The sequence below is a fragment of the Aphelocoma coerulescens genome, chromosome 14 (assembly GCF_041296385.1).
Source record: "Aphelocoma coerulescens isolate FSJ_1873_10779 chromosome 14, UR_Acoe_1.0, whole genome shotgun sequence".
NCBI lineage: Eukaryota > Metazoa > Chordata > Aves > Passeriformes > Corvidae > Aphelocoma > Aphelocoma coerulescens.
This window is the reverse complement of record NC_091028.1, coordinates 11,013,627-11,025,332: the sequence shown is the minus strand read 5'-3', so window position 1 is coordinate 11,025,332 and position 11,706 is coordinate 11,013,627. Positions and strand designations below refer to the sequence as shown.

The window sequence follows — 11,706 nt, the reverse complement described above, 5'->3', positions numbered from 1 at the left end:
TCGGCGGAGCCGGCGGTCTCTGATTGGCGGGTGCGCGCGCGCTGCCCGCCGGGCGGAGGCGCCCCGGGCGCTGATTGGCCGGGGCGCGCGCACTGCCCGCCGGGCGGCCGTGCCCGCCGTGGGTCCCGTCATTCCGCGGGCGGGCGGCGCGGGGCGGCCACGGGGCTGCCGCCGCCGCCTCCCCTCACTGCAGGCGCTGCCGGCGCGGAGTGGAGCGGGCCGGGCCGGGCCCGCCCGGGCCCGCCCGCCCGCCGCCACCAACACCGCCACCATTCCGCCCCTACCTTCCCGTTGCCGGCGGCCCCCAGCTGCCACCATGCAAGAGCTCATAGCCAGCGTGGACCACATCACGTTCGACCTGGAGCTGGCCGTGGAGCAGCAGCTGGGGGCACAGCCGCTCCCCTTCCCTGGCATGGACAGTGCGTGTGGGCTCTCTCCTCTGTGGGGTGCTCGGGCCGGGGCTGGGCCCCTCGTCCTGGGGCGGGGGCCATGGGGCCGAGGAGGGTGGGCTTGGCAGGACTGGGGTGGCTGGGAGGTTTTCAGGGATCTGAGCGTCTTCCTCAGGTCTTATCCATAGATCCCCCCAAATTCCGCTTTCCCCGTGAGGTTTGTGTCTTAACCCAGATGTTTTTCTTTTCTACTTAGTGAAATCAGTAGCTACTACCCAGCCAGGCTGGAAAATTAAACTTGAGGTGTTACCGTGAATAAAGGTAGCGCTCCTGCAAAGTACTTTATATTTCCTTTTTCATTCACTTCTGGCAGATGAGGCATTTCGATGACAAGAGTCATCATCTTGAGGCATATCCGTGGTTGACTCTAAATATTTTCATTCTGTCTGACACAGACTCAGGAGACTCGTAGTTTGCTGAATTTTTCCGGCTGGGCTACTAAACTTGTGTTTTACTTCCTGTTGGTCAGGATCAGTAAGAGATAACATGCTAATGGTTGTTTCAGGCAGTTCTGGTAAAAAAATACGAGACTATTAATGCCATGACTATAAATACAGGGTTCAGGAGTTGGAATTCAGTGATCCCTGTGGGTCCCTTCCAACTCAGGATATTCTGTGATATGACTGACTTAAAAGCAGAGGAAAACCCAGCTGAGGAGTTAAATTGCTGAAAAGCAGAACAAGCACCTCCAAATCTCTGCAAATTCCTCTTTGTGTCCCTCAAGAAGAAGACAGTTATTTTTGAGTGCCAGGCTTTAACAAGGAACTCCTGCAGGAAAGTAAATTCCTCAAACCAAAATATTACTTTTCTCTTTATGTTGGAGATCAGATTTTCTTTCTAGGGCAGAAATACTGTAAAAGTTGCTATAGAGGTTTGTTAAAACAAATAATGTTTCCTTGTTCTCTCCACAGAGTCGGGCGCAGCTGTCTGTGAGTTTTTTTTAAAGGCGGCATGTGGAAAAGGCAAGTTGTATGGAATACTGGAAAAGGCAATTATTCTCACAGGGTGGAGGGGTGAAAATAGATTTTCTAGCACTGATTATAGTGATCTTGTTTTGTAAAGCTGAGGCTAACCTAGACAGAGGATAAAACTGAAGGATGTTGGAATATCTGCAGCAATTGGGAAATAATGTCATTTTTTAAGGAAGTTGGGAAGTGAATAAGCAAAGCTTCTGTTAAAGGAAGGTTTGAACTTGCCACAAGCAAACTTTGCTGTGGATCTGCCTCTTAGTTGTTTTTTTAGTTGCCAGGATTAAGAGCTGGAGACTTTGTTGTGAAGCTCATTAGAGGGTATCACAAGACTGTTTTGGAACTCCCCGTTCTGCTGTTATCATTTAAGGCTGAAATCATCAGTGATGTTTTCTGAAACCCCTCTTGCAGAGGGGAACAAGGTGTTGCTGTTACCCGATACAACACATTTTAATTGTTCTTTTTTCCCCTTCTCCTTGCCCCATCCATCCTTCACAGGAGGCATGTGCCCGTTCCGACACATCAGTGGGGAAAAGACAGTTGTTTGTAAACACTGGCTACGAGGACTGTGCAAAAAGGGAGACCAATGCGAGTTCCTGCACGAATATGACATGACCAAGATGCCTGAGTGTTACTTCTACTCCAAATTTGGTAAGTAGCTCCTGCTTAACCAATCCTTGCTGGTGTGGGAGACTGAAGAAGATCCTGGTGCATCCCTCTCATCCATCCTCAGAGCGTTACATTATTCTGTGTCTGATGTTAGATTGACATTTTTCCAGATCTGCTTCACCTTATTATCCACATAAATTTGTGATGTATTGTAGATGGCTTCACTTGAGAGCTTGTCCCTTGCCGGAAGAGGGGGGGAAACAGCTGTTTTTACTGCTTTTTTTGCCTTCAGTTCATTTTTTTGGGTATGACATGAGTAGGCGGAGCAGCTGGTCTTTGCATGTCTCTGGTTTTGGGGAGCTGATGAGCAGCAGAGGGCATGGGAGTGCAAAACTTTTATGCACTTGCTTTCCAGCTCTGGAGATCTGGACATAATGAGGCAACTTGCTGCCAGAAACTTACTCTCTTGTAGGTTCCTTGGATTGAGGTTAGTGTGCAATTTGTAGTTTCTCCACACTTCTGGTGCACTAAATGTTTGGGGTTTGTTACCATGACTGCTCTTTCAAATTTAGTTCCCCCACTGTTTTAAAAAACAAAAATGATCCAGTCTGGTTGAACTTAGCTCACCAGGGATGAGTCCTTGGAGCTCTTTAAGGAGGTTAAGGCAGGCAGTTAGACTGTTGTGCCTGAACTTACAAATGTTGGTAACAGCTCTGTGGGAGCTACACGATCCAGGTAATGTTTTGAGAGTCATTTTGATCTCAAACCTGCACAGTTGACTGGGAAGTGTGTTTGTCTTTGGTACAGGGGAATGCAGTAACAAGGAATGCCCATTTTTGCACATCGACCCGGAATCTAAGATCAAAGACTGTCCCTGGTATGACAGAGGCTTCTGTAAACACGGTATGTACCTCCCACAGTCGCTGCTTCTGTGGCTGTAGGGTGTTGCTGTTGTCTCTTTGCATGACCTGCTGGTGGATGTGCTGCTGGGATATGGATATATGGAGTGTGAACTGCTGAGCTTTGTGTTGCAGGTCCCCTCTGCAGACATCGGCACACTCGGAGAGTCATTTGTGTGAATTACCTGGTAGGATTCTGTCCAGAGGGGCCTGCCTGTAAATTCATGCAGTGAGTATGCTCCAGGCCTGCCCTGCAGCCTTCTTTGTTTCCCTTGTGATCTGCTACATGTCAAATGAGGGTGCTCCCGTGCTTCCCAATGGTTTGGAGATTTGCCGGTGTTTAGTTGGGCCAAATTTTTACTGATTTGAGGATTGAGAAAGTATTTACAAGAGCATGTAGTGACAGGACAAGGGGGAATGATTTCAGACTGAAAGTGAGTAGGTTTAGATTAGACATTAGAAAAAAATTCTTCCCTGTGAGGGTGCTGAGGCCCTGGCACAGGTTGCCCAGAGAAGCTGTGCCTGCCCCATCCCTGAAAGTGTCCAAGGCCAGGCTGAATGGGGCTTGGGGCAGCCTGGTATAGAGGAATCTGTCCCTGCTTATGGCAGGGGGTTGAACTGTATGAGCTTTGAGGTCCCTTCCAACCCAAACCATTCTATGCTATGGGGCAGGGCCTCTCCAGGGAGCTCCCAGTAAGACTGGCATGGTGATTAGATGCCATCAGTGCAGTGGAATCACGTGGGTTTATATTCCAGAAAGCAGAGGGATATGCTACACACATGCAAAGAGAAATGGGGAGGGGGAGGTCTGTTTCCTGTGAGCCAGATTTAACTGGCTGAATGTTTTGTTGTTTGGAGTTACTTGACTGAGCTGATGATAAAATGTTGGCATATGATTTGAGAATCAATTTTCTTGTTTCCTTCTAAACCAGCCCTCGGTTTGAACTGCCAATGGGAACCACAGAGCAACCACCACTGCCTCAGCCAACACAAACACAGCAAAAGGTACCCAGATCCCCTGCCTCCCCACACAGCCACCCTCAAACCTCTCCCACAGTGCTTTAAAATAGAATCGATTGTCTAGTGGTCAAAACTGGGCACCCAGGCTCTTGAGTCTGGACAAGAGAATTAAGCAGTGAGCAACCCTGAGTGCCATTATAGTGATGAAAGCCCCACAATTGTTCCAACTTCACACAGAGATCATGTCACAGAACACTCCCACGCTACACAGAAGCACATCATATGTGGTTGTGCTGCAGTCTGCCAGGTTTTGTAATCAGGTTGACATCCCTCTGTGATGGCAATGATATTTTAGCAGCCTAAACCTACTCTTCAAATCTGCTTTCCAGAGAAAAACAGGATCACTGGGCTTTGTAAGGCTCAGTGCTTGATTTCTTCTCTCTGGTGCTCCAGCTGGCAGAGCACCCACACACAGATTTAGAAGAAAATTGATCATTTGACATATGGGGTGTGCTCTTTTACCTTCTTAACAAAACAACAGCCACAAAGATCTTTATTCTGGATGCACTTAACGAGTCAGAACTCTTCTCCTACCCAACAGAGGACACCCCAAGTCATTGGAGTCATGCAGTCTCAAAATAACAACAGTGGGAACAGAGGACCCCGGCCGTTGGAGCAGGTCACCTGCTACAAGGTAATGCAGAGGGGAGGGCTAAGGAGGGAAAGGCTTTTTCACAGTTTAGAGGGGTTCATGAATTCTGAGCTTTGCTCAGTAGACATTGTGTGGTGCTTGGATACAGCTGTGGGAATTGGCCTTGAGCTCTGAGGTCACTGCCTTGCCAGTCCTGGAGTTGCTGTGACAATGACAAATTCTGTAGGACTCTGCTGTCTGCTAATGAACAGAAAACCCTGCCCCAAAGACTGGAAGGAGACTGTCAAGCTGCACATTTCAAAATAAGAATTAAGAGTAATTTTTTTGTCTCATAAGCTAATTTTCTTACACTGGTGGGTGTAGATTATTCTCCCCTGTTAGCCTGGAAGGTCCTTGAAAGTAACAGAAATTAGGTTTGCAAAGCCTGCTCAGTATTTGAGTTGTAAATGCACCCTGTGGTGTCAAACCAAGGAATGAGTTGTTCACCTTGGTTGCTCATTGAGGAGCACCAGGCAAATTCAGACACAATCCAGTTTCCATCTCTGTATTTTTCCACAAAAGCCCCAATCACTAGAAAAGGACAAAGAATCTTCCTGTCCCATTAGCCCTGACAGTTACAACATTTTACATGTTAGCTCTGAGCCTTGTGCTTGTTTGGGTGAAAATCACTGTGATTGGACATTTGGGATATTAAATAGCTGAATCCATCCCACTGAAAACCTTTAATAGCTGCCTATTATTTTATGTGCAAGTAAATTACAGATCTGGAGAAGGCTGTTGCACCAGATACTGCATTTCTCTGTGTTTGAGTAGCTTTAAGATGCAAAGTCATGAATCTGTGACTTTCTCAAGTTCAGAGGTGCTTTCCTGTGTTTAATTCAGGATAGCTGACCAGGAGAGTCCCCATGGATATGGTGCCTATCAGATGGAGTAGTCCTAGAAGCCTCAAATGTTGAAATCTTCCTTGTGTGCTGAGTGTTCTCTCCTTCGGAATGCCTTAGAATAACATGGCATCAGGTTACTCCCAGCATAGAAGCAGCTTTTGCTCCAAGAAGTGGTGGCAGCCCATAAATCCTGTCCCTCCTGACACCCTGTTCCACTTCACCTGCTAAATGCTGCATCTTCCATGTGTGGAAAAGCTTCCAAATGGCAGCAGTTGCTGGGTGCCTTAATGAAGGCAGCTAGAAGGAAAAAGCTGGAACTCTGCAATAATTCCTGTCTCTTTCTCTTTCAGTGTGGTGAAAAAGGTCATTATGCCAACAGATGCACCAAAGGACACCTGGCCTTTCTCAGTGGACAGTGAAGGTGCAGCAGGAAGGTGCAAGGGAGCTGTTACCACTGAGGAAAGGTTTCTGCCTAGCACAATGTCTGGAGCTATTAATCAGGTTGTTTTTTTAATGCCATTACTGAAAGAACTGGTCAGAGGCTGGCTGCTGCTAAGCAACATTTTTGTAATTGTCCCCAACTTTTTTAAGTTTTAACCTTTTTAAAATCGATTTTGGCCTCCGCCTGTTTTCATTGAGCCCTGATGAAAGGTAGATCTAAAAGCCTGTAGATAAACCAAGCCCTTACTGGTGCCACTCCATGTAAACACATCTTAGGCCAGTGTTTCTCTAAAGTATTTTCCTTCTGCTACTTCTCTTTGGAGAATCTGCAGCATTTCAGCCCTGCTTGTGGAAGCAGGAAGACTGACTGGGAAAACTTAACACTTGCAATGCTTTCTCCTCAGTGAGGAAGCAGGGATTCTGCTGTCCTGTAGCTTTTCAAAAGCAAAGGTCTGTTTGCAGGTCAGCCTGGTGAGCTTGTCCTGGTGGCTGACGTAACCCCTCATGTACATCAGGCAGTAAAACCCATGTCCACTTGCTTTGTTTCTGTGCTTCTTGCTGTACTGAAGGTTAGAAAGCAGTCTTCTGGGAGAGAACTGATCAAGGGGAGAATAAATTGGCATCTTTCTGGTTAGCCAGACAATAAGGAACAATAATTATAGGAAAGCTGCATCTGTGCTCAGTTCCCACTTGCAGAAAGGAGGGAAATTGAGCATGTCTTGGAGTAGGAATAGAAGAGCCTTGTCTCAGCCCCCATCATCCAGCTCACACTGAGCAGGTATTCCCACACTCTGGAGACCAGGAAGTGGACCTGTATATTCTTATGGAACATTGCTTTTTAAAGTGTTGGTAGAGATTCCTTCTGAGAGCAATTTTTGTTTTCAACCCAAACCCCGTTTATTTTGAGATGACTATTTCAAAAGGGCCAATGACAAAATGTGAATTAAAAGAAAAAGATTGCCCACAATGTGAGCCTTATTGATTCTACCCCATCTCTTCATTTGCTGCCTGCCTTTATACTTTGTTTTTATTGAAATGTACTGATGGCAAAAGCTGGCTGTGAATTTACTTTTCTTTAAGAACAAGGTAATGTGGCTGGATTAAGAGAAGTGACCAGAGCCTGTGTTGGTGTCAATGACTGCAGTTATTTCACTGTGGAAGTTTCAAGTCTGAAGTCACAGACCATCAAACACTTTCATGACACTTTGTACCCCCCTCAGACTGAGCTGTGTGATCTGTGTGCAACTGGGCATGTGGGAACTAAAACACTCCAGTGTCTGACCTTCCCCACCGAGTTCAGTTTTGGGCTTCAGTACCAGTTTTCCAACACTGAAAGCCTTCCTGTAAACACTGAAGCTCTTAGGAGATTTGTGTCCCTCAGGAAGTGTTTTTTACTCTCCATGCTGTTCAGACAAGGATGGTTCAGGTCAGCCCTGCAGTGCCCAGCTCCAGGTGCTGCTGTGATATTGGGGTGTGAGGAAGCTCACAGCTGGGGCCAAACCCACAGATGCTCCTTTAAGCTGCATTTAAGTAAGAAGAAGAGTTTTCCTTTTGTTTATTTTGATGGGTTTGGAGTCTGAAGCTCATTCCCTCCTAGCTTTGGCAATGAAAGGAGGTAGAGTTTTGGTGGAAATTTTGGGTTATCTGAGGCAGTGACAGAAGGAGAGTGTAGACCTGTCTCAGACAGTGCTCTGCAATGATGGAAAACTGCCCCAATACCTTCAGCCCCTGGTGACAGCCTGACTGAGAACCAGAAACACCAACAGGCCCAAAGCTCAGATACTCTTTCAAATCAAAACACATCCTCTCAGCCCCTTGTCCAGCCTGTCCATAATGGCCAGGAAGCAATCCAATGCTTTTATTTTTATCAAACTAATCAGTTGCAACAGTTCCCCCAGTTCATAATACAACCCAAGGAGCAGCTGCTTTCCCTGTGAACTTACCCTGAGGGGTAAAACTCTCAAAAGACAAATTTATTTGCACAGTACAATTAACAATTCAATTAGGAGAGTGTCAGCTCAGGAAATGTAAAGTGTATGCACTTTATTATTGGTCACAAGAGTACAGATTTAATATCTATAGTTCTAATGTCTTCTGTCAGGCCAGCTGTGCCAGGAGCTGCACCTCCACCTTCTGATGGTGCTTCAGTGGTACTTCCTCCTGCGGTCGTGCTCTGCAGCAAAGCACAGCAAGTTAATTCTGCTGAACTCAAAAGAAAAAAACCCCACCACAGCTGAAATTACAGGCAAGAAAGCACTCTAAAAAAACCCCATAGCATGTATTTTCTACATGCTGTCAGCTCAGACAGGCACCAAGGTCTAAACTTTCTGCATTACCAAGAAAATACTCAGCAAGCATCAAGTTTTCTATGGTTACAAGAAGTTTGTTTGCCAACAATCTTGCATTTCATTTCTAAAAGCAGCAGTAGGTAATTGCTTCTATTCCCCAAGCAACCTTCCAAGCTGTCCTGCACACACTCAGCCATGGTTTTTACTTACTCACGTGACTGTAGCTCCACATGTAGCTGAGGACAACATACCCAGCCAGCAGCATGGAGAGACCCCCGATGCCCCCCTTCCTCACATTGATGTATTTGTTGTAGTATCTGTTGTAACCTGTGGAGGAGGAAAGTTTTCAGAGCAGCCAGCTGAGCTGTGTGTTACCCTGTGTGAGAAAGAAGCAGCCTGGATTCACAGAACTTCAGGAAATTGTTTCTTATGAAACATCTGAAGGTCTCAGAAGCAAGTCTGAGAGGAGGCAAACCTGTGTGTTAGTTGAGCAAGGTGATCTCAAGTTAACAGCTCTAAGCCTTAAAAAAAAAAAAAAAATAAAAGGAAAAAAAAAACATTTTCCCCTAAGCATTATTGTGACTTTCATGAGCTCAACCTGCTTTGGAACTATCTAAGTCTTCCATATATTACAAACATGCACATGTGTATTATCAAATGCAGACAGTTGCATTTGACATTTTGTTTAAATGTACCTGAATGAGATCTCTACCTATAGCAAAGGACAGTGGTCCCAAGTGATCCATAAGAGCCCTGTTTCCTTTTTTACCATCTGTAGGGATCAACTGCTTTTAAACTATTTTTTATTTACTTGTGACCTTGGGAAACCCCGAGATTTTCAGCCAACGGGTTCAGGACTAAGGGCACCCCATTTCTCCTTTGTACAAGAAAAAATACTGAGAACAAACATCAGCTAGATAAAACCCACACGAGTGTTCCAGTTTGGGTCACCCCAAGACAACGAGAAATAAGTTTACAGATGCAAAACCGAGATATTACAGCAGAAACTGCTCTGGGAAGGCAAAACTCGTCATGGAGCAGCCCCTGCGCTGCCAGACGCCCCCACCCCCCGGCAACATCCACTGCGGCAGCCAGGGGCTCTTGTGTGCTGCTCTCCCTGCCTCCGTCAGGAGAACGGATCCAGGGACCCGCACCTTCCGGGCCTCCCCCGCAGCCTCCTCACCTCTTTGCACAGCGCCCATGATGCCGCCGGGGGTGAAGTCCCTCATGGCCAGCCAGCTGCCCAGCTGGCCCAGCTTCACGTCCATCAGCTTGGTGTCCTTGAGGAGAACTGCGGCAGGGAGAGGGAGAGAAGCCGGTCAGCGCGGGGCTGAGGGAGGGAGGAGGGCACCACGGTCACCTTGATCTCCCCGCACTCACCCGGCGGCTGCGCCATCTTGATGTGCCCGGAAGGAACGGGCCGCGGGGGCTCATGGGAGGAGGGAAGGGCGGGTACCCGGATGGCGGGTGGGGAGGGGCTGGCGCCATGTTGGGTGTGTCACGGCGCCATGTTGGGTGTGTCACGGCGCCATGTTGGGTGTGTCCAGCGCCATGTGGGGTGTGTCACGACGCCATGTTGGGTGTGTCACGCCCCCCTCAGGAGGGACCGTGGGAGTCCCGGTGTCGCCTTGAGTCCGTCCAGCCCGTCCTAGTGACGGGACAAGGAGTAATGGGTACACATTGGAAGCAGGGGAAATTTCGGTTAGATATATAGAAAAAATTTCTCCCTGTGAGGGTGGTGAGGCCCTGGCACAGGTTGCCCAGAGAAGCTGTGGCTGTGCCATCCCTGGAAGTGTCCAAGGCCAGGCTGGACAGGGCTTGGACCAACCTGGGATGGTGGAAGGTGTCCCTGCACATGGCAGGACGTGGAACGAGATAAGCTTTAAGGTCCTTCCAATCCCTTAACAGTCCATGATTCTGTGATCTCCTCTCTGGGGGCTGCACACGCTGCCCCAGATGCCACAGGCGCTGCCAGCCTGGCAGGGAACTGGGGCACCTGAGGGATTTGCCCTTCATTTCTAGTCCAGCAGGTCCCTTCAGCAGCTGGGCCCCTCCTCAAGGGATGGTAAACAACTCCTGAGCACGTCCTTCAATCCCCCAGGGCAGTGCCTCGCACCGTCCCACGTTATGGGGTGTCAGGTGCCCTCCTTGCAGTGCTTCAGATTGTGAGAAAATATAGAAAAATTCACAAGTTGTCATCAGCATCTTCACACGTCTCTATCAGCAATCTTGCCGATGTCCCACAAATGAACCTTTTCCAGTGTGTTCTTAAGTTGCAACTCTAACACGGTAAATATGCACTCACAGACAGTATATACTGCAACATACATTGAAATTATTGTCATTTATTGTACTGCAAGAAGTCCCTTTTCCGTGCCCACTGAGGACTTTTCACTGTGGGAATATGATGTGTTCTACTACAGCTCCTCTGGAAGGGTATCAAAGGCAAAAGGAGAGGCTGGGTTGGGGGATGTAAATAAACCCACATAACCAGAGCGGTGGAGCAGTTAATGTGCTGATAAAGACAAATTTTGCCTTCCTGTAACAGGAATCACAGAATATCCAGAGTTGGAAGAGACCCACAAGGATCATCCAGTCCAGCTCCTGGCCCTACACAGACACCCCAACAATCCCACCCTGTGCCTGAGGGTGCTGTCCAAACGCTCCTGGAGCTCTGGCAGCCTTGGGGCCGTGACCATTCCCAGGGGAGCCTGGTCAGTGCATAACCACCCTCTGGGGGAAGAACCTTTTCCTGATATCCCACCTAACCCTCACCTGACACAAGTCCAGCTGTTCCTTTGGGTCCTGTCCCTGCTCATGAGCAGAAATTGGAGCTGCCCCTGCGCTGCCACTCGCGAGGAGCTGCAGCCCCAATAAGTCTCCCCTCAGGCTCCTCCAGCAGAACACACCAAGTGACCTCAACCACTTCTTGTTTGGCTTCTCCCCTAGACCTTTCCCCATTTTCATAGCCCTCCTTTTGATTGCTTTCTATCTTGTATTGTGGTGCCCAAAACTGCACCCAGAACTTGAGGTGAGACTGCACCAACTTAGAGTAAAAAGGGAAAGGGCCACCCAGATTTATTTCCTGTTCCCCAGAGCCTTTCTGGGGCGCTCAGGCCCACCCTGAGCACACCTGCAGCCCTGGGTGGTGGCACCAGGTGGGACTCCAGCAGGTGTCACTCGCAGGCAGCGGCTCCGGCTGATGGTCCCCGTGTAGTGACCTCTAGAGGCTTCAAATCCTCTCGTGCAGGTTCATAGCAGTGTCAGGGTTTGTTGTTGTTTATTGTGCTGAAGCTGAAAAGCAAAGTGCTGCAGAGGTAAACAGGGAGAAGCCGTTCCCCCGCTGCTCCTGACAGGTCAAATAGCACCCCGGGATTCCTGGATATGAGATCTCCATCCCACAGAGGACTGGTAGAGGGGATTAGAGATGAAAACTAAATTAAGGATGCTGAAAGGAGCCCATAGGGCTCCTACATAAACACTAATCTCTGCAGCTTTTATTTCTCCTAGGTCGCAGAGTCTTATTCCACACTCCTCCCTCCTGCCACTGCAGAAT

At 48.2% G+C, this 11,706-nt stretch overlaps 2 protein-coding genes across 3 annotated transcripts; one reads left to right on the top strand and one right to left on the bottom strand.

Annotated features, from left to right (window-relative positions):
• The first annotated feature begins 133 nt into the window (after positions 1-133).
• CPSF4 (cleavage and polyadenylation specific factor 4) lies at positions 134-6,980 on the top strand. Of its 2 annotated transcripts, XM_069030052.1 has the most exons (8): positions 136-419; positions 1,361-1,411; positions 1,916-2,068; positions 2,834-2,929; positions 3,061-3,154; positions 3,858-3,930; positions 4,487-4,579; positions 5,772-6,033. In XM_069030052.1, the coding sequence occupies exons 1-8, from the start codon at positions 317-319 to the stop codon at positions 5,838-5,840; spliced, it is 732 nt and encodes a 243-aa protein (XP_068886153.1). In that variant the 5' UTR covers positions 136-316; the 3' UTR covers positions 5,841-6,033. The 2 variants fall into 2 exon arrangements, with proteins under 2 accessions (XP_068886154.1, XP_068886153.1); XM_069030053.1 differs by lacking the exon at positions 3,858-3,930 and having other exon boundaries at positions 134-419; positions 5,772-6,980.
• A 910-nt stretch (positions 6,981-7,890) lies between these two features.
• ATP5MF (ATP synthase membrane subunit f) lies at positions 7,891-9,604 on the bottom strand. Its single transcript, XM_069030056.1, has 4 exons — positions 9,531-9,604; positions 9,334-9,441; positions 8,361-8,477; positions 7,891-8,035 (listed from the first exon to the last, which is right to left on the bottom strand). The coding sequence occupies exons 1-4, from the start codon at positions 9,544-9,546 to the stop codon at positions 8,007-8,009; spliced, it is 270 nt and encodes an 89-aa protein (XP_068886157.1). The 5' UTR covers positions 9,547-9,604; the 3' UTR covers positions 7,891-8,006.
• Positions 9,605-11,706: the final 2,102 nt, after the last annotated feature.

What these genes read in the sequence shown, in the direction of transcription:
- CPSF4 (XM_069030053.1), top strand. Translation starts at nt 317, where the DNA reads ATGCAAGAGCTCATAGCCAGCGTGGACCACATCACGTTCGACCTGGAG. An exon ending in CCTGCCTGTAAATTCATGCA is followed by an intron (nt 3,155 to 4,486) that starts GTGAGTATGCTC and finishes CCTACCCAACAG; the next exon opens with AGGACACCCCAAGTCATTGG. An exon ending in AGCAGGTCACCTGCTACAAG is followed by an intron (nt 4,580 to 5,771) that starts GTAATGCAGAGG and finishes TTTCTCTTTCAG; the next exon opens with TGTGGTGAAAAAGGTCATTA.
- ATP5MF (XM_069030056.1), bottom strand. An exon ending in CATGGGCGCTGTGCAAAGAG is followed by an intron (nt 8,478 to 9,333) that starts GTGAGGAGGCTG and finishes CCTCCTCCACAG; the next exon opens with GTTACAACAGATACTACAAC. An exon ending in GTGGAGCTACAGTCACGTGA is followed by an intron (nt 8,036 to 8,360) that starts GTAAGTAAAAAC and finishes GCTTTGCTGCAG; the next exon opens with AGCACGACCGCAGGAGGAAG.